The sequence below is a fragment of the Alligator mississippiensis genome, chromosome 10 (assembly GCF_030867095.1).
Source record: "Alligator mississippiensis isolate rAllMis1 chromosome 10, rAllMis1, whole genome shotgun sequence".
In the NCBI taxonomy this organism is placed as follows: domain Eukaryota; kingdom Metazoa; phylum Chordata; order Crocodylia; family Alligatoridae; genus Alligator; species Alligator mississippiensis.
In genome coordinates, this window is record NC_081833.1 from 7,334,721 (window position 1) to 7,360,224 (window position 25,504).

Genomic DNA, 25,504 nt, shown 5'->3' on the forward strand with positions numbered 1-25,504 from the left:
AAGACCAAAGCTATAAAGGGAAGGACGTAATGAAGAAACCTTCCTCTCTTCTGCATGGTTTTTGTACAGGAACTTGGCAAGCAGAAGCACTTTTCAACTGGATTTTTGCATTATGTTTACAAAGACATTAGATGCATTAATTTTCCTCTCTTAGTCATGACATCGCCAGAACACTGTGTCAAAATGTCAGAGGACCGTGCCTGCTTTCAATTGCACCTCATGTAGAAAACATCTTTTTCTTGTATTTTTTCTAAAGGCCTTGCAGGCATAATGACTATTATTGGCTTGTTTGTCTTTCCGTGGCATTCGCTTTGCATGAAACAGAGAAGTGCCCCACTAAATATGGCACCAGAAAGCTTAGACCATTGGCAGCAGTCCGCATTTTGAAATCCATGCGGTGGAAGGGGAGCAAACATATTCTTTGCTTGAAATGTGCAGTTTTAGTGTGAAAGAACAGAACAAGCAGTTGATATGGAGGCATTAAGGCAGATAGTTAGCCTATGAGAGGCCAGCTGCAAACGTTCATCCCATTTGAACAGCAGTGACCTAATTCCTCTTTGCAGGAGAGTGGGGTCTTTGAACACAGTTGCATCAAGTACAGTGACAACTTAGAGGACATCAAAGGTGGGGGGGGTGACATTTTTGTTTTCTTTTGAAAAAAATGTGGGATGATACGGTTCTAGGGCAAAATAATTTGGAAGAAGTCAGCTTATCAAAAGAAGACATCTGTCCTGGGAATATTATTTATTCTTTATTTTGCAAATGAATGTCCACTAATGCTCTGACATTTAAAGGGGTTTCGGGTAGCAAAATTTGCAGCTAGTTTTCCTAATTTTTCTGCAGTAAAGACCTACTCAGATATGACAGGGATATAGGAACTATGTTTATGGGTTAGCGTAGACTCGCAAGTAACTATCTATCCATCTTCTTTCTTCCCTTGATTGGCAGTTTGCCTTTCTAGATAAGCACTGTGTTTTATCAGCTTGGTTTCACCATTCATAATATTACAGGGATTAAAGAAATATGTTTAGCTTGAATTGACTAAGAAGCATTTATGGCTGCCAAAGGGCAATCATTACATTAATATTTTGGAAGCAAAAATAAATCATTTTTCATTTTTTTGAACCTGTCCCTCACTGGCAAAATAGAAAACTAAGTTGACCTCTGCTTCCAGGTGACATGTAAGTAGAAAAAAAGTGAAATAGGAACTACTCTGAAGTCCCTTCCTGGATTGAGCTTTGGAGTTGGGGGCTGAGGCTAAAGACCATTGTTAAAAATTTTTTATCAAAGAAACATCTCATGGTTTTTAATAGCCACCTATTGTTATTGAATCAAAGGTATAAGACCTTCAGTTCTTTGCAGACTGACATTTCTATTGAAAATCATGGAATCAGTCACTTTCTGTTTCCACCCCTTGGAATCGCGTGCTATCAGCCTGTCTACAATTGTTGTCTTGCCCTATTGTATTTCATACCTCCTTTGAGATGACATCAGGCGCTATCTCAAAATGTAACATCTTGCAAACCTTTCATTTTGTGAAGTCTTCTGTGATTTCTTCCTGAGTGTATTCAGTCATCTGTAGCATTGGAGTAAATGCTGTTATTGTTTTCCACTTAAGAAAGGTGATGGATGATACAATCTTTCATTTCTTCCTTGGGAAAGTTGCCATTCTGATGTTTGCACTTTACTGTGTTTTCTCAGTTATTGAATAATTGACTTGGTGCACAAGTGAATTGCAGCTAATCAACCAATAAATTAACCAGCTGAGAGAGTTGTTGCTATGCAAAAAAAAAAAAAAAAAAAAAGACCAGTCCGTAGGAAAGACCTAGAGATCAGTATTTGAACTTTACAGAATCGATGGCTAGAGTGCGGTTAGATTTAGTGCCTATCTACTTGATAGTGCACTAAACTAGTACTCAGACTTTGGTACGATTCCTGGCTCTGCCAGCGACTTGCTCTGTGATCGGAGTATGTCACTTCTCTTTCTGTGCCCCCGTTTTCCCATCTGTAACACGAGGCTAACTATACTGCCCTCTTTTGGAGAGCATATGAAGAACTCCAGATGAAAATTATTATATGAGAGCTAGATGGTATAATAATTATAATCTGTAAATGAAACATTCACCATACACTTATTAGAATAGACGAGAGAGACAGAGAGGCTCTGATGAGATTCATTATTATAATTTTTTTACATTTGTGTAACTTCTTGTCCTTCAATGGAATGGTCCTAATTTACATCCGTGTACCTGAGAGCAGAAACAGGCCAACCATATCCACAAGGTTCTGACAAAGTTCTGCAACTTCTTGTAAGAATATATCTCCCAGATGCTGGAAAAACACTGATTTTTGTCAAAGTAATGACTGAAGAAACTCTGAAGCACTCAGATAGCATGGTTTCGTTCCACGGGAAACACATACACAGCATAAGACTTCATTGAGAAATTCAATCATGGATATCAACCAAGTGGGACTTTGTCTTGAACTGAAAAAAAAAAAAAATTGAGTTCACTTCTAATAAAAAAATGGAGAAGAAAAAGAGATAATGAGAAGTTGGTGCATGACTGAACAAGCAAGCACTTGAACAGGTGCAAAGTGAGGGAAACCATGAAAACAAAATAGAAGGAAAAACATCAGACTAAGAAAAATATGGGGAAATGGGAAAGAGACTCTTTATTAAGTAGAATTTGAACATTATCTGTGGGATGCAACTAGATGAAACTATAGGACGATCATGGCAGAAGAGATACAATCATTTATATAAAAGCTAATACTACTGGAAACCCAAGTCAGCTTAAGTTATATTTTCTGCAATGGACAAACCAGTTTGCAGATAGACCAAGACTGGAACCAAATTTCCTGATTCATGAGAAACTCCAGAGTTTTGATTGTTTTGTTCTGGAGCAAAAGAAAAAGATATTTCAAATTTTTGATTAAACAAGCTCATGAAAATGTATTTAGGATCAAAATGGTTTAGTTTGGGTGCAACATTTGCTGTCCTACAATGACGTAGCAAATGCGCTCCATTGGCATACGGTGCACTACAGCAACGTAGCAATCACGCGGGCCTACCCGTGATTGCCAGCTATGTTGCCGTAGTGGCACACTCCTTGGATGTGCCGCCTCGGCAATGTAGCAGGGAGATCTAAGCATGCACCGCCCACACGGCGTGGTAATCGCCCATACTGTGCCACGCTTCAGTGCTTCCAAAGGGAAGTACTAAAGCACGGTGCTGTAGCAACGTTGCCATATGGCGAAATGCAGATTCACCCCTTGATAAAACATTCTGCTTTGCTGTTGACCTTTTACGATTTTTAAAAATTCTTATATAACAATGGTTTTGTTTTTCAAAAAGTCATTTTGAAAGTAAAAACTGAAGCTTTCATTCCAAAAAATGTCAACATGTTCTGTAATAAACTGACACATTTTTCAAAATGTGTTGATTTTTGCAGAACGGGAACAGTTTGTCATAAAAACAAGGATGGAAGAATTTTGCTCATCCGTAATCTCGTGGAAGAGCTAATTTTTACATGGGTTTCAAAACCTAGGAGATGAAGGAGAGAGAAAATCCTGTGGAATCACAGAATGACAAGATAGACAAAAGCAGTGAGGATTTAAGGAATGCCACCAAATTAGTGGGTGATCCTTGAGAAAGTATTTAACGTGCAGTGAATGGGAAAGGCTTCTTCTGCTGCCTGATTTCGTTGCTAATAAATGCTGATGTTTTTTGCACAGCAGCAAGTGCAGTCATGGGTAATTATCTGATATGAAGCACACGAGGTATACAGTTGCATTACACTGACATTCTTTTCCAAAGCCAGAAGTGTTTTTAGAAAAGTTTTACTGCTGTAGTCTTCATCATAGAAGAAAGGCTGCTAGTGGCACTGTATAGGCGATTTATGGTTGTTAAACTAAAACCAAGCATATCAAGGATCACCCACTAATTTGGTGGCACTCCTTAAATCCTCACTGCTTTTGTCTATCTTGTCATTCTATGATTCCACAGGATTTTCTCTCTCCTTCATCTCCTTCATCTCCTAGGGTTCAGTTGCTGATGTGATTCGGCGGAGATTCAGCCCAATTTGGTGGCCGAATCTCCGAATCGAATTAGGAGACCCTTTAATCTCTTTGAATCGAATCAGAACCCACCAAATCAATTTGGAGAGATTCGGAACGGTTCAGTGATTTGGACATAGACACAGCTTTAAATGTTTTTTCTACATACCTCTAGGTACCAGGTGGCGCATGAACACTGCAGTGGTGGGGCGGATGGAGAATCCCACAGGAGCGTGGCAGGGGGGGTCCCAGAAGTAGACCAGAAACACTTCTGGGTCAGCTGGGGAGCACACAGGGGGACCCCCCTTGTGTCCCTGGCTCGGTGACTGGTGCCTTCTGGGCCGGGGGGGCACCCAGGGTCCCCGCATGGCCGATTGCTGAGCCAGAGGGGTGTCTGCATGCTCCTCAGCGGACCTGGAAGTGGATTGGAAGTACTTCCGTTCCACTTCTAGGTTCATCAATGAGCATGCGGGGGCCCCCCCATGCTCCTGTGGGACGCTCCATCCGCCCCAGCATTGCAGCGTTCATAAGCTATGCCTGGTACATCGAGGTATGTAGAAAAACATTTAAAGCTCTGTCTATGGCTGTATCGCTGATTCTCCAAATCAGCATTGAATGTTCAGATTTGGATTTGGCCGAATCGAATCAGGGACCATGATCTGAATCAACGAATCAAATCACTGTCCCCGAATCGAATACGGCCCATTTTGCACACCCCATCAGGTACGTATGCCAAAGCCACTTAAGGTTGAAGCTAGGAAGTCCTAACCAAAATCAGATCCCTATTATGGTAGGCATTTCAGGGGCTCAGAAGGTTTATTTGATTAAACAATATTGTTCTTTCTGGACTTGAAACTTTTAAAAATCAGGTTGATTTGGGAATTTGATTTCATTTAATTTTAGGGGAGAAAAAATGAAGAATTTTGATGATGGAGAAATGTCCTGTTTTGAAATTTTAAGAAAGAGATGCTTGCTTTTCATTTGGAAATGATTATTGACCTTGAAATCCATTATTATTATTATAGAAAAATATGAAAATATTGCCATGTTGTAAAAGGTCAACTTGCAAACAAATGGTTTGATTTTTATCACAAGTTTTGACCCAAACCTACTTTTTTGGGGAAATTTGTTTCATGGTTTATTGGCTTTTGACACTTTTGTTCCACGTCAGAATCAACTCAGTTTTAAATCCCAGAATTCCTTGCAAACTAGAAAATGTGGTTCCCATGTCACCCTAGTAGGTACTGTACAAATGCGGTGTTCCTGCCTCCAAAACCAGTTCAATATAGGATGTTGAGACTGCAACTGCTTAGGGTGTGGACTTACAAATACCTTACCTTAGGGATTTCTACAGAGTAGCTGATAAGTGATAAAACCCTGCACCCACTTATCAGCTACTCTGTAGTAACTGCCACATCCACACATTTTTCCTGGAATAAATGAAAGCTAAACTGCAATGTCTTACTGCTCTTTCACTGAACATATAATGTCCCGGGACAGTGGAAAATCAGGTATGTATGCATGATTAACCTGAGTTTTAGGCTCAGCCCTCCTACAGTCTGTACAGAAAAATCCTTGACCCAGGTTTGGAGATGTCAACTTGAAGTCCATGCTAGCATATCAGACCATAGTTTCACTGTAACTGAGGCTAGAACCTACCCACTTTACAGTGAAGCTGTAGGTGATATCCTTTAAGTGCTAATAGTCCTCCAGTCCCTTCCCACAATTCCCATTATGAAAGACAAGTTCTGTATTGATACAACTGACTGAAAGAGAATCCTAGAGAAGCTCAGCACAAAAAAACCCTGCAGAAACAGTGAGGACACAATAGCTTGGGTGCAGATTTGCTGTGGGGACTTGCCCCTAGGGTGGGCTAACCAGGTTGCACTTGCTTCGGTTCACTGTGCTGGGCAGACCTAAGTCTTAAAGATTATGGGCTATTGTGCTATCGCCTTGACGGGCTATTGTGCGGTCGCCTTAACCATGACCTTGTGCAGAGAGGAACTCTGGGCAGTCTGAAATCTGCACTGTGAACAATAACAGCTAATAGTTGGTAATGCTACATGTCAGGTTTCTCTCTGAAGACAAAAAGCATGCCGGGTGAGTTTTGTATTCTCCTGTTCTCTCCCTCTCCCTTTTCCTTTTTCTTTTTTACAATTGATATAATGAAAAGCTCAAATAAGACATTCCTGACTGATGAGTTTAACAAAGTTCCTGTGCCGAAATGGTGAAAGTGGCCGTGAAGTCTGTGCAGCCACCTGCTGTCCTGGAACTGTAAATATTCCCATTTCTCTTCTCGGTGACAGACTTTCAGAAGTCTCTGTTCACAGCAAAGGCATAAGAAGAGCTGAAAAACAATGTGAAGTCTCACAATTTCCATCCTTTTTAACTTCCAAGGCTCAACCAGTCCATTATTTTCCAAGAACTGCTGCTGCTGAAACAGGCAGTATTAGATCCAAGACAACTACATCTCTATGCTATTTAAAGACTTTGGGCTGCATGACAGCATTGCCATGCTGAGACTGGCATTTCTGCTTTAACGGGACCTCAGAGACTATCAAAGTAAATTAATCTAAACCTATCTAAGTCCATTTTAATTATGATTGAATGTGACCACACAGGCCTTGATATAGTTTCATAGTTGGTAGAGTCAGAAGGGACCTAAGCAGATCATCTAGTCCGAGCCCCTGCCATGGGCAGGAAAGGATGCTGGGGTCAAATGACCCCAGCTAGGTGGCTGTACAGCCTCCTTTTGAAGACCCCCAGGGTAGGGGCAAGCACCACTTCCCTTGGAAGTTGGTTCCAGCTCCTAGCCGCCCTGACAGTGAAGTAGTGCCTCCTGATATCTAGCCTGAATCTACTCTCAGTCAACTTATTGCCGTTGTTCCTTGTTACCCCTGGTAGTGCTGGGGGGAACAGGGACTCTCCCATTGCCTGCTGGTCCCCCTTGGCAAGTTTATAGATGGCCACCAGGTCCCCTGTCAGCCTTCTCTTGTGTAGGCTGAGCAGGTTCAGGTCCCATAGCCTCTCCTAGTATGGTCTGTCCTGCTGTGCCCTGATCATGCGGGTAGCCCTCCTCTGGACCCTCTCGATGCTGGCCGCATCCCTCCTGAAGTGCGGTGCCCAGAACTGGACGCAGTACTCCAACTGCAGCCTGACCAGTGCTGCACAGAGGGGGAGGGTCACCTCCTTGGACCTGCTCGTGATGCATCTATGGATGCATGACAAGGTGTGGTTAGCCTTCCTGACCGTGCCCCCACATTGGCGGCCCATGTTCATTTTGGAATCAATAGTGACTCCAAGATCTTTTTCTGCCTCTGCACTGACGAGAATGGAGTTCCCCAGCCTGTAGGTCTGCTGCTAGTTCTTCCTCCTCAGGTACAACAAACTTGCACTTGTCCATATTGAAAACCATCCAATTCTCATCCGCCCACCCCTGTAACCTGTCAAGATCTAGTTGTAGCCTGTCCCTCTCTTCTGGCGTGCTCACCTCTCCCCACATATTAGTGTCATCTGCAAACTTGAACAAGGTGCTTTTCACCCCCTTGTCCAAATCGCCAATGAAGATGTTGCCCACATCCCTCCAGGTTGAAAATGACCCATCCACCACCACTCTCCAACACCACGGTAAAGCAGATATGCTTTAACTGACTTGCTTTAAACATCACAGCTGTAGTTAGTTTGGATCAACTTTCCTGAGTGGGCTAGGCAGAGAAGTCTTGGTGCAATCAGTGCTTTCGGGGATGCCAGGGACCACGTGTGTGTGTGTGTGTGTGTGTGTGTGCAACAACATGACTCTCTGGAAGTGAGATGTTCTCCTTCTTTTCTGGGTCCAGCCGACCCCACCACCTGGGATAGGCAGGCAGAAGAGAAAAGGGAGTGTCAGTTTGTGCCTCATTGTCCCGAGTTGTTCCCTGTGCCCGTTGTGTGAAACCCCCAGCAGAAACGTGAGGCTCCACGTTTCATTTTTTCCCCCCTTGTTTTCACGGGCAGAAGTTGGTTATAATATAATGTCTTTATTTTCTGAGCTGATATCACGGCTGGGACAAATTACATGTAAGCGGCTATGAGAGCCATTCGCCCGTTTGCCAAATGCAAGATTGTATTTGCATAAACGGTATAGCTTTTTTGGACCGAGTTGTCACTTGGGTGGCAGCATCTACAAGATCTGTATCTGCCCTCGTCCTTTGTGCATAACAACACCAAGCTCTGTAGAGTGCTTTGCACCTATCAGTCTCCAGGCACTTTGTAATGGAGGTCAGTGTCGTTATCTCCATTTTACAGACAGGAAAGCTGAGGTATAGAGAGGAGACATTCCTCAGGGACACTAGCAAGTCCAGCGGCAGGGCTGGAAGAACCCAGGTCTTCTGAGGCCCTGGCCAGTGATCTATTCACTGGACATGCACACAAGCAGGTGAAAAATCGCTGAGTATTTTGCAATATCCCACGTCCCTGCTGAGTGAATTGTGTATTGCTGAATACCTATTTTGTGGATGGCTTACTAAGTGCAGCTAAAAACTCAGAAAGAGAACAAAGAATAGAGCTCAGAAGTCTTGATCCCCAGAAACATGGAGAAATCTCATACTGAGGATGCATACTCAGACATGCTATCTATTGCTTTGCGCGTTCTCCTATAACATTAAACAGCTGTTATTACAAAAGAATATGGATTTCTGCCCAGGTAGCAGCCATGGCAGATGATGATGATTACACAGATTGCTGTAGTAAAATCATATGATATGCAACCTTATGTTTCGACGTCTGTAGAGTTGCACTTGTAAGGATGAAGCCTTTTCAAGCCAGTAAGTTGCCAAATCTTGCATTGTCGCATTGGCGCACAGTTCTCTCCAAGATCCCCATCTCTCTAGCCCACACAGCAAGAGATTACAGCAAGTAGGACAGCAGGCTGGAATACATCTAATAGAAAGGCTTTCAAATGATTATCTCAGCCTTGTTGTTGTTGTTGCTGGGTGTGCGTTCTTTAACCTCCAGTGAGAGAGATCCAGGAGGAAAATAACAATCAGCAATCAGGAATTTGGGCTCCTGAAGTCCGTGCCAATAAACAAAATCAAACAGATATGTTACTATAAACTCCTCTACCTCGTGCCTTGTAGGGTTATGGCAAGCATTATGATTCCCCTTTATTGTTTAAACCAAATTCCAGCCATTGGTAGTTAGAGAGGGCTTGTTCCTGTGATCCATAGCATGTGAACAGACTACTTTGTCTGCACCGGGTTGTATTGATCAGTGGATTTTCTCTGCCTTTGTACGCAGCTGAGAATCATGCCCACGGTTATATGTCAGCTTGCAGTATGGCATCATGCTTATCCACCTTACAGTGTTGTTGCATTGTGTTGGTGAAGGTCACGAGTCATTTACTACTGAGTCCAGCTGGCACAGGTGTACCAGGTGAGTGCCCAGACACCCTGCAGATAACTAATTATGGTTTAAATTCCAACACAAAATTAGCAAAGGCTTGCTGTACAGAACAGGTCATTTAAGAGTAAATAGCGCTTGCTTATAAAAACCCAACAACTTCCTGGTTTTCTTTACCAACTATTCCATTAAAGCTGCCAAAACAGTACTGAGACCCAAAGGTCAGATTTGCAGGAGGAGGGCTTTGGATACTAATGCAGAATACCTATGCTGGTTGGGGGAAGAGGGAAGGACCACCAAGAAAAGCTATCCACATTTGTGTGAATGTGTAATGGAGAACATTGCCTCTGCCTCCAGCACCGATTGGTCTGATTTACACCCAGAGCTGTAAAATGTCTGAGACACAGAAGGACATTGAAGCACAAGTCCAGGATCTCCATAGGTCTCTGTCCCATGTAGTGCCAGAGACAGCACATGGTGTGTTAAGAATTTCCCATCACTTATTATCACAACCTTGACTTTCCCCCTTTTGAACACCAGTGTCAGGATGTCTAACTTCCCTGGCTTTGAGAATAAACTCTCTTGGGATGCTGTGGGCTGCAGTAAAACAACATAAGCCCAGTCTCATGAAAGGTCTCTGCTGACTGCAGAAGGCACTGGTATTTAGCCGAAGTATTGGAGACTGCTTGACAGGTTACAATTACTCCTGCCAAGTGCATCAGGCTGCTTTCCGAACCTCCACTTAATGGGGTGCAGATCAGCCGCTCTCAGCTGTTTTATTTAATTTTTTTAAAATTAGTCCTTGACTCAGGTCGCACGTATGGCAATGTCTGCTTTTAATCAGGGTTCACCTTCAGCTCCAGGATTTGCTCATCTTCCCTTACATAAACCTTAACTCGCGCTGAATTTCTTTTATGACATGGAGATATAAAAAATTCTCAGCTTTGATTTCCATGAAATCCAAGATATGATTGCCACTCAGGCAGCTACCTCTGTGAGCCTATTATGGGCTTTGTACAGAATACAACAAGTTAAGGAAGTTGTTTCCTTCAAGGCATGTTGGGCTGTAAGATTTCCCTTTGGAATCTCTCTACAACGTGGATTGGCTGCTATAGTAATTGTAATTGCGGTACACACTTAAACATACATGTAGAATAACATGCATGTAGGCTAATATGTGCTGCTTATGTTGCTCCTAAGAAGCTGTCATTGAGAACCTCTCTCTCTGAATGGCTTCATCTATCTTAATTAATTTCTCCTGCAGAATAAATGCACCTGCCTATTCTTCCTTGGGGATCCCACTATTAAGTAGAGCTGTTTTACAGGAAGACAGGAGCGATAAAGGATGACCTTTAACTCGGACGTGATAGGCTGCGGTATTTATGATTTACCAGCTGTCATAGTTGGTCATTCTTAATAATAGTTCAGTATATAACAGGTTGAAATGAGAAAATAGCTGGAGATGGAACTGGTAGAGGGCAAAGGAATATGACCTTCTAGTGACACCAAGAGCGGCTGGAGCAGGAGGGAATGGGCATGTTAAACCTTTTGGACCTCTGTCCAGTATCTAAACCCTTGGTGAGTGGAAGCTGACTTTGCCGGTCATTGTTTTGAAAACTGCAGAAATATGTCATCTGTCCCTTCGTAATTTAAGAGCTGGCAGTCATTTCATATGTTCCCCTTTCAGCCAAGTCATGAACTTGTAGGATCTGGCCCACATGCAGTAAGTACCTGAAAACCTACTAAGCCACCTACTCGCGCTTGTAGTGGTATTAAAGTGTAGACTGCCTATTTAGCATGAAACAGACTCAGTAGAGTGCAACTCACTGTATTAATGTAAGAAAAAAGGTCAGAGAACAATGTGTGCTTGTGGAAGATTGCAAATGTTTCCTAATGTTTAATAAACACACAATCTCAGTTGTACCGTCTCACCCTTGGGTGACAAAATGGCAAATTTTACCTGTGAGTCACAATTGATATAATGGTGGAAAATATAAATAGCTCCCTACCAAGAAAGGTTCATTAATATGTATTTGAAGCCTAAAACACTGTTCAGTTATGAGGGGAAAGTACATTAGAATTGCTTTGGATTATAATAATTTCAGCAAAGCATCTAATTTATATATTAAGCTTGCTTAATAGACTTATATTGCCTTGTTCTTTGATCTGAAGAAAAAGGTGATGCATAATTTATTGTATTAAGAAAACACACACACACACACACACACAATCTGCCCGGTGATTTTACATTTTTAAGAAGTGCTGCTTAAAAGTCAGGGGAATGGGTTCCCAAAGGTTGCTTCTAATATAACACATTTTCGCGGGGTATATGCGCTAGGGAACAAATCATAATAGTAAAGGAATGCAGTTCTGCAGACAAATGTTTCGGCTCTCTGCCTTCTTCACTAAAGACAGTCATTTCAACTAGATGCCAAAAGGCATTTAGCTGGAACATTTGTCAGCAGACTAGGGCTGGCTTTAGGTTTCCCTCCTGATTTACAATTGAGCGTTTATTAGGTGTACCGTACTGCAACACGTGTTGCTAACCTCTGAAAAATCAGCCAGCTTGTGTGTTAATCATGGGGACTGACGTTTGTACCCATCCAGAGGGCCAGCACCTGGCCCTTTGCACCCCCTATGCCAACCAGTAGGGAGAGGGTATAGGATGCTCATGAAGCAGTTGCATAAGGGGAGGAACGATGTGGCATGGCGTTGGGACTTAGGAAGCATGGGTCTTGTTCCTGGCATAGCAACAGGCTTCTGATGAGATCCCGGACAACTCAGTTTCTTAGTACCTCCGATCCCCGGCTATAAAATAAGGACAACGCTGCCACAGGCTGTGAAGGAGGAGTCGTTAGATAAATCAGTAAATGCTTGGGATGTGGCAGACTGCTACGATGATGAAGCCTATATAAATAGACAGAAATACCTTTGTAGCCCAGGGGTGAGCTATAATATTGATATATTGGTCAAAAAGCCCTTGCGTGGGTCACAGTCCCTTGGCCAAGCTGTGTGTGTGGGTCAGGGGCAGACTCTACCCCAGGAAGCACGGCTGTTTAAAGCCTAATTATTTCGGCTTTATGCCACACTTGTGGATTTCGCTGAGTGGGGTCATTAATATCCATTATAGTCACTCCTCAATAATCCATGTCCTAGCAACATACACTCCGTGTTAAAAGGGAATGTTAGTAATCACGGCTTTATCATGACTCTTGACAAGTCTCCCATTCACATTTCCCCCCCCGCCTCCATTTGTCCAGAGGAGTGAGTTGTCAGACATTTACAGTAGCTGTGCATAGGGTTTATTCATATTTAAATAAAGCCATTATCCTGGCCTCGAGTTTCAGTAGTTTTCGACTCTTTCTCTAGAGTCTCTCTCTCAGTAGTGCCATCTAATCAGCTTTAGGTTTTAATTAAACAGCTGTCATTTGCTTCCTAGTTCTGTTGCGACCTGATGTTGTATTAAATTTTAATTTAGTCTAGGCTGGATAAGAAGTAGATTCCTTCAGACAACAAAGAAACACTATTAGCAGGTTACAGTTGTAATTAAGAAGAGCTCGGCTGAAGCGCTAATGCATTCAGGTAGAGAGAAGGAATTGGAGATAAACACTCATGTAATTATTATTCAGGGACACAGCCTGCAATATGAATATGCAGCTTCCACCTGCCTTGGTAGAATTCCAGATTTGATGTGATATCTATCCTTAGGAAAAGCCTCAAAGTACAGAAGCAGGAAAGGGTATTCACCGTTTTACATCTGGGACTTTTCAGCTCTCTGTTTCTGATTCTTCACTGGTGCCTTTAGCAGAGATACGCAGAGTTTCACTCTCTGAGGATCTGGCCATATAACTTGTGCTTTCACTTCTCTAGATTTCAGATGCTGTCAGTAATAGCCGTCACAGATACGTTACATTCAGAAAGCAGTTTCTTTATAATAAGCTCTACCACAGAGACATAAAAGATACCTATTCGAATCTAGCAGAAACGCTGTTACATGTTGGAGACGTATTTAAAAAAGCTAGCTTGTTTCTAAACCTTGCGGTCAGACAATTAATTCAGTTCTGACTTCACACCTCCGAGGAAATATATTTTTGACGTCTGAACATAGCTAGCTCTTAGAAATGTCTTTACACAGCCTACCGTAGTTGCGTAATACTGAATCCGAGCCTCTGAAATATTGATTTATATTGTAGTTTTTCTTCCCAGTGAAGTGCGTGTTTGTGATGCAGCCACAGCTAGTTGGCACCGGGGGTTTCTCAGCATGCTGTGTTGCGGGGAGGAATGCAGGAGCACACCTACGTCAGGATCAAGAAAACTGCATTTGAGAACATGCAGAAATGAAAGGGCCGGTGATGTGACCTTCTTGCTTGAACTCGGCATCCCCCATTTGTGTCAAGTGAACAAAAGGAATACAAATCCTACTGTAAACTTTGCATTAACCTTCAGTAGCACTGAAGTCTGATTGGCATTTGGTGGCTAATAATCACCAATCAGTTCTTACAAAGAGGTGCATGGGGCTCTGTTTTCCTATCCTACACCAGTGCATATTGATTTATATACCAGTTGTATCTTGCTGTTATTTTACACATTGATTTATATTGATTTTATAGTCCTGATAACTGGTGCCAAACTGATCTAGGCCTGCAGTCAATGGAAGCCTTTTATTGATGTCAGTGGCGTTGGATCAGAAAGCTGGCTTCATTCATTCCTGGTATAAATGGATGAGGTTGACCCTATTTGCCCAACATGTTTCATGCAGTCTAAATCTGTCTCATACCAATGCATCTAATTGTTTCATTTTTCATGGGATGATACATTTTTCCCCTTTATCTTGGTCATTCCCTTGTTCTAATAAAGACCTTGGGGTTTGTTTGCACTTCCACTTTTGTCTTCTGTTTTCTCACCAATACTTTTCCTCCATAGAGGAGGACATCTGGTTATAAATGAGCTTGATCACCCTCAATGAGCATTCCTCATCTATTGCATTAAACTTCTGGGCTATACCTTACAGAGTCTAGAGCAAAAAACATCTCTCTCATACATATCTTCAACATATCAAAAGCAACGTTTCTTGGTAATACTTTTAAGTACATGCTTAAATCTCACTGAAGTCAAAGCTTCAAGTTAAGCACGTGCTTTTAGTGGTGCCCCGAGCAGAGCTGGTCTCAAGCACACACTTAAGTGCTTTCCTGAAACCTGAATGATTGCAAAGCATTAACAAGCTTGTTTATTGAGCACTACAGCTATCAGTACTTGAATTCATTTCATTCAAGCTACTTTCTGTAGAAGTTGCCTGATACTGATTAATAATACATCCTCGTTGCAAATACTTATTGGTCATTTCCAGATGCCTTTGACTTTTGGTCAATACCCATCGCTTCCCATCAATCTAGCGAGCAGACAGAAGCAAGGGATAGCGAATCTGCCTTTGCATGTCAGTATCACATTTCTCACTAAAATCCAGCTCCACTTCTCCTGACCCTAATTACAGACATTAAAGGAAGATTAGTTGGACAGCTACTTTTTTCATAGTTGCCAAACAATGATTACTTTTATGGAAGCAAAAAATGGCGAGCAAATTGATTGAAAAGAAAAGAAAAAAAAATATATATATATCAGCCGCAACCCGTTTCTGAAGCACTAAGACGAAACTCGCAAGAAGACATTGATCGTTCACTGCTGTACACGTTTCTGGCTCTGGTGGTAAGGGTTTCTTCTGTAGAAGCGAGTTCCCGAAAGGATTTTTGGAAGTTCTCCTTCAGTGTGCACTGCTACCACAGTAGCAGCTCATTTGGAGTAATTAATCAAACTGCATCCACGCCATGATATAGACGAAGGCTGTGTTAATGGAGTCATTAGTGTGCGGGCTCTGTGAATTCATTAGAGACGGAGATAAATGTGGCTTGATGGCCAGTAAAATGCCTCCAGGTGGGATTCTGATGGGGAAAGATTTGAAAATTTGCATTTGGCATTCCATTGTTGTTGGCTCCACATCTCTTTCTAATTTGACACGAAAATGAAGGTTTCACTCACCGTGCAATTAAGCCGACAAAATAGAAAACCATCGAACAGGCAAATCTTTTAAAGAGAATCTGGAAAATAGCACGTGTTGAAGTGGGGTGGGGAGGCCAGGAAACAGTGTACTTGTTATCTATATCTTCATCTACTGACATAAATCGGGGAAAAGGAAGTCGAGAAGGAATCATTATATCCCAGGGGTGGGGCATTATTTGGTCTGGATGGCTACTTAGGAAGCTTTGGTGAGCTGTTGTGGGCCGGGGAAGGGGGCATGTATCCAATCCAGCCCAGGCCTATCTGCACTGCACCCGTTGCAGGGTGTGTGGGGTCTCCATACAGACCGGCTCAGGACCCCCACGGGCAGGGCGGGCTCGGTTGGGCGGATGGGATGGGGATGCAGGTGGGTGGGGAGTGTTGTCTGGGAGCAGGAATAGTGGGCAGTGCCAGGGCTAGAGCCAGGATCATGGGGCGGTGACGGTGCGGTTCCAGGGCCCAGAGCAGAGCTGCAATCTGTTTCCCGGATGGCTCTGAAGCCTGTGAAGATTGTGACAAATGACCCTATTGTTTGCAATGCAGAAGAGCCGTGCTTTCTTATACTGTGCTGGGGGTGTCAGTTGACAGGCTCATCATTTGCTATTTTGAATAACCAGAGGACTTGAGCAGTACATGATTTAAAAGAACTGCCAGTCAAGGATGAAGGTCAACAGGCATCTTCACTAATTGCCTGTAAGAGTTTCTCCATTATGTCCAGTGGTCAGGTTCATTGAACATCCAACCCCCTTTTTGTATGTGCAGGACACTGAAGTCCTCAACACAGCCATTCTGACGGGCAAGACGGTGTCTGTGCCGGTGAAGGTTGTTGCCGTAGAGGAGGATGGTTCAGTGATAGATGTTTCAGACTCCACTGAATGTAAATCAGCTGATGAAGACGTCATAAAGGTAAGGAGGGTAAACTAAGTCATGCTAAGGTTATGCGGGCATAGGTCGCCATCATATTAGACCCCAGAACAGGAAACAGCCACAGACCTGGGTCCTTGTGCTCTGTGTGGCAATATGAGCCCCTGCCTTTCTGGTCCTGGAGGTCTTGGCACAATGGTTTACTAACCACTAGTACAATAAGGTGTTGGGTTTCTGGAGGTGGTGCACGTGTGCTTCTGCTTTGCAACATGGAGCTCAGTTATGCAAGAGCTCTGTCTGTGGTGCAGCAGAGACAGAGGGTGTGGAAAACAGATCTCAGGTTGAACCCTGAATGCGTGGTCCTGCTCTTTCTTTGCTGGCCAGAAATTTAGGCCACGCTTCAGGGACTTTGACTGTTATGTGGTCCTTAGGCATCTGTTACAAAACGAGTAGTAACATTCCAGGTTGGGACACAAGGTTGTCTGTACATAACTGACTTGTGGCCTTTCCCACTCGAAGTCTCTCAGCAGTAAAGATGTTGACCTGCACTAAACTATGAGTTAGCTTTATGATATGCCTACGAATGATGGACAGAATTATTTTAAACGCTCTTTATCCTAAGAACTATGACCTCCTAAGCCACACTTTCCTTTCAAATATAGTTCCCATGACATTAAGCCCAGACACTGATCTATAGACTCCTTGGGCACATCCAGATGAGTGCGGTCGTGCGGTATATGGCAAACACGTTTGTAGTGCCACATACTGTACAGTCCAGAGTTCTCCATCCTGCAAGGGCATGCTGCCCGAGTGTGCACTACTTCGGCTTTTTCCCAATTTTTGTTTTGTTTTGTTTTTTGACTCCTGGATATCCAGGGGTCAAAAAAAAACCATGGAAAAAAAACCCTGAAGCAGCACACACTCGGGCGGCATGCACCACTAAAAAGCAGAGTCAGGCTGCTCGGAGCTGTGCTGAGGCTGCTGGCTAGGCTCTGCCCGGCAGGATCACCGTGGCTGCAGCTTCGGGAGGCCTGCAGGACCCCGGGTAAGGCTGCTGAGGCCAGCACAGTGCTGGCCCCAGCCTCCCCTACACCACCCGGGGCAACAAAGCATGCATGGCACAGGTGTTCCCCAGGGACAAGAAGCAGCGGTGCAAGGTGTGCCAGTGCTACTTGTCCCCGGGGAACCAAACGTCCATGCACACCTGGACGCGCCCTTTATGTATAACCTTTGCAACTGATTGATTAAATCTGCCACTGCTGCTACAGGAACAGTCATGCAAGTAAATATTATTTAGCCTTAAAAAGTTAAGTATTGTCAAATATGCGTAAGCATAAATTTGTAAATTTAATGGTCTATTTTTGGTAATTCGTCGGCATCTGATTTTAAGTAGGGTGTCTTGCTTTGACTCCTTCTCTACCTCTGTGTTGTTCTGAACCAGTATTCTTGGAATAGCAGTCCTTTTTCTTTGCCTGAATTGCAGAGGCAATACTATAGAAGACAAGGTACTATACTTATCTCTTCTACAAATAGAGATCCTGTGACCTAAGAACTTTAATACTAACTGCTTCTGTCCCCTTTCTGTCCCCTGGTCTTCTAGATATTAATTGCGTCTTCCCCAAATACATTCCAGATCTGACAGGCCACTTTTATATGTTCTCTGGAGATTGCATTTGAACCACACAAAGCCCACACTTCTGTATTTTTAACTTGCCCATATACCCTTTTTTGTAGATAAGACCACAGAGGTCTTAGCAGATAGTGAAGGTTTTGTCAGAGGATTTTTCAAGCTCTCATAGATAGGCAAGGAGACCTGCATAATCAAATTATTACTCGTTTTGAAGTCTACATATATTTATTTTCATTGGCCCTCAAAATTCACCTTCTTTCCTTATTTCTGAAAACTTGGAATGAGTTTGTTATCAACTGTAACATCTGATATGTGGTAAAAACACACTATAGCATATTTCCAAAGACAGAGGAAGGCCTTGGGAATTAAAAAAAAAATAACCCTTATTTTGCAACTTTGTAGTCTGTATGGAAGGTAGGTGAAATCTTAGGGTATCTGTTGTTAAATTGGAGTACCCGTTGATTGTGATTGTAGAAAAAAGGATGGTTGTGTTAGGGTGGATATCATTATCAGGCTTTACAACAAATTTTAGCATGTTGCTTTTTATAAGTAGGGAAAATTCTCTTGTGCCATGTGTGAAAGAAAAGAAGCATGCTGAAATCTGTGCCCAAGTTAATGGCTACTGTAATTCTGGTCCCCTGCATTAGGTGTTTGATTAAATGAAAATGATCTTCTTCCCCTGCCATGGGTGGAAGGATCTGAACCGAATCGTATGTTGTCAACCTGTAAGACCTTAGGCGAAGAAAACAGCCTTTTTCTAACTGCAGCTTCCCCAATTGTGCTAGTGGTATAGGTGTACATGAGCAGGCATTGAGTACATTTGTTCAGATCTGATTGCATCTTCCAGTGTACTCTGACCAGAAACACCAGTCCAAATGTACTAGGTCCCTTCCTCTCTCTGCTTCTCACCCCACTAGCTTCAATAAACACTCTCATTTCCTTTGAAAATGTTTGGCACCCATTCAGTCTCTTGGGGAAGAGAAGGAAGAGACCTTCTCTTCTGGGGATATTCAGAGGATGCCATTTCCACATCTTCCAGGCTTCAGGTATGGGTGCGGGGGGGGAGCTGCCTTGTCAGATCTTAGTCCCACTCAGTTCTGGAAAAGATCTGCTTCAACAGTAGGGCAAAACACCATCTTCTCCCCTGCGGCTGTTGGGCGAATGATTGGAGCCGGAGATGCACCTATACTATTTGGCTATGGCTAAGGAAAGGGGCAGGGTGGCAGAAGTCAGCTGAAATCCCAGTTTGGAGAATCTAGGTTGGTGACAAGGTCTATAGCTTGGTGACTTTGGCTAATTTTGAGGTTTCTTCTATGACTATTTATCTCTAGGTATCATAAACTTAAAGTATGTGTAGGCAAAAGAAAGGCCTGGGTTATGTATTGGAGCCTCAGTCCCAAGTGCAGGTGTCAGGGAGGAGCTATTGGTTTTGGTGTAATAGCATCTAGGACTGTTCGTTCGTAGATGCTCAAATGCTTTATAAAGGAGGTCCATATCTTTCTCCCCATGGTACAAATGGGGAAAGAGAGGTAAGGAGAGGTGAAGTCACTTGCCCCATGTCATACAATAGGTCAGTGACAGAGCAGGGAGCAACAATCCAGGTCGTAGAGTTCCCGTCCGCGGCTGTAGTCCCCGCACACATTTCTGTGACGTCACGCATCAACCGCAAAATCACATTTCCATTTGCGTGCAACCAATATTTGGTGAAGGTCTGTACCAGGAGGAACATAAATTAGCATCTTAGTATGCAGCTAACATGATTTTCAAAGGAACAGTTTCCTTTAATACATTTAGCCTCTAATTTTTTTGCTATGAACTGTGCTGCTATTCTTATCTGATTAACAACTATTATTTATCGCTTCACAATGAACTGTTGCTCTTGTAAACTCAAGAACTGAGCTATATATCATCGGCAAGCATCAGCATATTGCTGAGCCCATCCTTTTTTTCTTTTTTCCCTTCAGAAACCCAGATGCAGATCTATAAAAGAGTGCTCATAGACTTATCTTTGTATTAATTATGTTTCTAGAATTTCTGGGACTTACTAGGGTGAGGGAGGACTGGATTGAACTAGATAGAAAAAGGTCAGGGAAAGGACTTTCTTTCCCCTCTAATAAAATTAACATCTGCAGACTACAGGGAGGTGATACATTTCAAAACACTGCCTGTTTAAAATCCAGTTAGTTCAAGCAGCAGTCCTCCATATGGAAATGCTGTCAAAGCTGGGCACGAAGTTGTTCTGGTCCCTGAATTTAAAAGGTCCACTGGAGCTGGCAACTAAATAACGCTTGACACGACCTCCAAGAGAAGAGACAAGTTTTCAAGTTGCAGTTGCGAATTTATACACTTCCTGAAAGCAAGGCACCTGCCCTTTGACCCATGTGCCTTTCTTCTTTTTCAAAATAGGTTTTATTCTTAGGTGGAATAAGAATGAAGGGCCTGCTGCGAAGCGCCTTCAAGTCAGTGAATGTCTTTACAGCGGGCTTTGCATCGGGCTCTAGAAAAACAGAGCAACCCCAGCCTTAGCTTGTGCCCTCTATAATGCCACTCGTTTTCAGGAGGTTGAATAGCAGGTAAATACGAGCTTAATTTGGCTGGCTTTCTAAAACGACCTGGATATCACACTACCCGAGAGAAGAGACTTGTGGGACTCTGTCCCACACCTTGCATACTAGGATAACTTGACTATTTAATGAACCATGGACAAAGCCTGATTCACATTTGGGCTAAGGCCATTTTACCTCACCCTTGTTGCGTATAACAGGTTCTGAAGATGAAGTAATTTCATTTTGCAGATTGTTACAACCACCCTGCGATAATGTGCTTCCCCATAAATTACTGCTGTGTATTCTCAGGCTCAGCTCTATTTTAGCACAAGTATTTTTGTCTGGGAATTTTTGTTAAGTGTTGCAGGATTGAAGCCATAACTGTTAATCATCAGAGTTGGAATTTAGCTTGGGCATGGGCCACAACCATCACACTTTTCAAAAAGAGCAGATATCACCTTGTCTAAGCACCTTTTGTTAAGTCAATATTGACTTCACTCCAAAGCACATTGCCCTTCCTCCACACGTCATACAGAGTTATACCCTCTAATAAGAGTTGTCAGGCCATTTGAATGTAATTGCCTAATTTTGTGCCTCTTTACACTATTAATTCCATTTTTTATTGTTCCTTTCTAATTGGAAAGATGTCATATTCTTTTGGCCAGAACAGAGTGTGCATTCTTAACCTTTTATTTCTGTTTAGTAGATTATGATTTAGTAGATTGTTTAATGAGACAATCCTTTGCTCACTGGTATAACTCCATTAAATTCAATTAAACCACTCTGGAGTTTATACTAGTGCAGAGAGCAGCATCTTGCCTATAATAGTACTATGTGTACGAGCCATGAAGTATGCTTATATTTACAGCTACCTAGTGACCCTCTTGGCAGGGCACAATATGAACACATAGCTATGGATAGGCCCAAATTCTGGTCCGCCTATGAAGCACTTAATTGTATTTAGGTGCCTAAGTGCAATTGTATCCCACCCTGGTTAAGGTCTCTGAGAAACGGTTAATGCAAAAGGCGGGTGGATCTTCCAACTCCTTGCTGTTTTTTTGTGAATCAGTCTTAAGGTTAAGGTAGTGGTACGTCAACAAAAGTAGATGATTAATAGATTTTTTTGGGCTCGAGTAAGGTGGAATAGACTCCCACTTACACATCCTCGTAGACACCCAGTGGGTGGAATAGGGTCTGATTCATAAGGCACAGGTGACATCTTGGTAGGCGAGAAGCGGTGCCGAGATTCTGTCCTATTCTAAAAGAAAAAGAGAAACATTATTCCCTCAGCTTGACCACATAATAATCTCCCAGCCAGGGAATGTTTCCCTCTGCATACTTATGTTCCCATGAAACTATTTGTAAATATAATAAAATACACCAATTACCTCCTGGCCTTTGGTTTCAAGACTTTTGCGTGGCTTCTGCCTCAAAGGAAATTCGCAGATAAATCACCGAGCTGTATTACAGCGCCTGTTATTTTATTTACATCCTTTCTGGTGCATGGGGCATAGGTCAGAATATTGATTGGCTGTTTTGGCTTGAACTGACTATACTTAAAAACTTTACAGGGAGATATAACTCTCAGCGAGTGAAACCCTCATACTTATTCTATCACTGAACAGCAGTCTCTAATGCAGTTGGCATCTGAGAGGAAGATTGGTCTGGTGATTAAGGGACTAGTTTGCAACTCATAAGTAATTCCCCGCTCTGCTGCAGATTTCCTGCCTGACCTTAAGGAAGTTACTCAATCTACCCTGTACCACACGTTTCCTTATGCACAAAACAGGCTAAGAACACGTCCAGGGACTTTGCCTGCCTTGGCTATTTAGGGCCTGATCCTGCCAATGACTCTGGCTGGGTATAATCCTGCTCTGATTGTCTGCTGTCCTGGAGTCACAACACTGACATCTCTTCCTGCCCACTTTACCTCCCAGCCCGAAACAAAGCCTTCCCCGACATCCCTGAAATGAATCGACCCCAAAATAAATGAATAAATAAACAGAAACCCAAATCATTCCTCAAGCAGGGTTAATCCCAAAAAGAAAGACGTGCTAGAAGCTCCACAGATTTCATTAGGGACTTGTCTGTTGTTTCCTATTGCTACTATGGTGATGGACAGCAGTATAAAACAGAGATGAATAGAATATAAGCGCTGCAGGACTGATTCAGTCTATGCATATGCCGCTGTCATCACAGGGGTCCCAGTCTCTGTTGTAAACTAAAAAAACTGGAGGCAAAAGATACCACTACCGGTAGCAAGGTTGCAAGGGGGCATTTTAAGTCTTGTTAAAGTGCTGCTGATGGTGGCGGGCATGAATTGTTAATGCCCCCACAGGACACAAAAGGAGGTGGCGTTCAAGTCCCAGGCTTGGCTAGCGGAGGTGATGAAGAGACATGCCAGGGCCAGTTGAGCTCAGGGAGGAAGTTTAAGCTTCGAGGTACTTGGATCCAGATGGTTATTTTAAAGGTATTTATGCATTGCAGCCCTAAGCAGAGCACTGTTCAAAAACCTTTAAAAACCTGGAATTTAGTCATTTCTGGCAGCTTTAGTTATATGAAAGTCACAAACATTATCTGCAAAGGAACTTCGAGCAGGGGAAATTATAATAAGGACAGATCCTTAGTCCAACTGTTTTTCTCAGTTGTGTACAGAATGAGAGGAAGACAGCTGCCTGGCTAATTCATTTTTTAGATTAGTCATTTTTTCCATTTCCTTTGCAAGTTATGCAGAGATTGGCTTGCGGGTCAAATTAATCTATGCGGTAATTCTATTGGCTTCAGTGAAATTACACCCTAGATTAATTTAGCCCATTCTTTTCCTTAAAAGAATGGGTTTGCAACTTCACATAATCGATTCAGTGCCCCTTTTTTCTTTTCCCCTGTCTGTGTTTACCTCTGTAAAATGCTACTGATTTCACTGGAGTTACTCTTGATACAGACCATTTAACTTCAGCAGGATCATGCCTAAGCAGAAGCAGACATTGAAAATACTGGCGTTTCAGTAATGAGAGACTGCCCTTCTTTTCTTAGCTTGCTGGGGGAAGGCACTCTAATGTGTGATTTCTCGTCTTTTCATAATTTGCTGCCTAATTAGGATGAAGATCAAATTGAGGCCATTGCCCCCTGATTTTCTAACACAACCTTTAGCTTGAACCCTCCATAATTAATGTTAAAACAATGAAACACCTAATTTTTTTCCCCTTGCTACTTATCTAGCACTGGACTCTGAGGCCATATTTCGTTATTGAATGTGCAATGAAAATATTGAAAGAAGAGCAGTGAAGCCAGTGGTCAGAGTAGACTGAACCCTGAATGGGGCATTGTGCGGCTTCACTCTTCCAAGCAGAAAGTGAAGAGAAGGGTTCTTCTTCAGCTGCATAATCCCTTCCCTACTATCTTGTATTTTAAGAGTTGGATAAAGATTAGAAATAAAACTGGTCATGAGCCTTCCTACAAAAGGACTAAGCATAAGCACCATTTCTGGAGACCCTAACAATGTCTGGAGGCTCTGGCCTGATGACCTAGGCAACAAGTTCAGTCTTGGGCACCTTATGTTATGCACTTGGCTCTGACTCCCTGAATTTCAGACATGCTAAGCCTCTACAGCTTCTGATAAAATAAAGGAGAGACCAGAAATGGGTAGGGTCTCTGAAAGTGTTGCCCATAGAGTTAAAGGGTTAGTAGACTGTGTGTCCCTCGCTTATCTGATTGGCAAACGGACCTCTCAGCTGTCGTTGGTTAACATGGCTGTCTTTGAAAGAGTGGCAAGCCAGTATTGGCACAATGAAGGATCTGAGACAATAACCTCTATTGGTTTCAGTGGGCCTTTGTACATGCCGGTGCTTCGCTCCGTGGCTGTGGAGCCCCCCAGGACCACCCAGGCTGGGTGCCAGCGGGTGGGTGCCGCCTGGGGGCCCCCAGGCAGCTCAGAGACCACTTGGCTCACCCCTCCCCCCCTCCTCGGCCAAAGAGGCAGGTAAGGATCAGGTCCCCACCCTTGTGTACACACCATGGGGGTTTAGTTCGGTTTAATTCTCCCTAAATCAAAGTGGCATTTTTAAAAACCCACCATTTCAATTTAGGGAGAACTAAACCGAATTAAACCTCCGTGGCATGTACAAGCAGCCAGTGAAGCTATTCCAGTTTTGCCACAGTGCTAATGAGAAGAGAACAGGGCTGATTGCTAAATAACCCAAACCAGTAAAACACTGGTTTAGCTGAACCTTTGTTTAACTAACCTTCATTTAACTATAGGCTTTGCTGCACGGTAATTTTGGGCAGCTCCTGGAGCTCTTAACCCTTGGGTTGTCTACACATTAACACCCTGAAGTGGTTTTAAGCACTTGTTATGTGGCTCAAAGTTACGCCACTCCAGGGCAGGATTATCTCTGATCTGCACTAGCCATCTCCTGTTTCATTAAGGTGTGCCGCCCAAGTTGAAGTCCTTTAACATCCCTGTATCTCTCTCACCGCCACCTGTAGAGCAGGAATAGAAGTTTGTCCTGGCTCACCAGCCCTTTAGTGGCAACTCATAGCTAGATCTCTGAGTCCTGCCCCTGTTCATCAGGCCTCTAGTGGCAAGGATGGATGGGAGGGGCCAGGATCATAGGGCTGGGGCCTAGGGCAGAGCCACCATCTGCTCCCCACACATCCCCACGATGGGAGCCAGTTCTGCAGGCAGGGGCGGGCAGGAGGTGGATTGTGGCTCTTCCCCAGGCCCTGGCCCCAGCCTCGTGCTATCACCGTCCTGTTATCCTGGCCTTGGCCCCAGTGCTGCCTACCTGTCCTGCTCCATGCCCACAGCCCCATCCCATCTGCCCAGCCAAGTGTGCCTTTGCCTGAGGGGGTCCTAAGCCAGTCTTCATGCACACCCTGCCCACCCACCAGCTTTGTCCACCTGGTGGTGGGTGATGGGCTGGCAGTGGCAGCCAGGCAGAGTGAGCCACTGCCACGGGGGCTGTCGGGAAGCGAAGTTCAG

At 43.4% G+C, this 25,504-nt stretch overlaps 1 protein-coding gene across 3 annotated transcripts in view; it reads left to right on the forward strand.

Annotated features, from left to right (window-relative positions):
* Positions 1–25,504, forward strand: part of TMEM132B (transmembrane protein 132B) — a 364,403-nt gene that overhangs the window by 278,295 nt on the left and 60,604 nt on the right. For all 3 annotated transcript variants that reach the window (XM_014598576.3, XM_059713428.1, XM_059713427.1), the window contains one exon: positions 16,246–16,389. In XM_014598576.3, the coding sequence (XP_014454062.2) occupies positions 16,246–16,389 (144 nt within the window). The remainder of the gene's footprint in view (positions 1–16,245; positions 16,390–25,504) is intronic.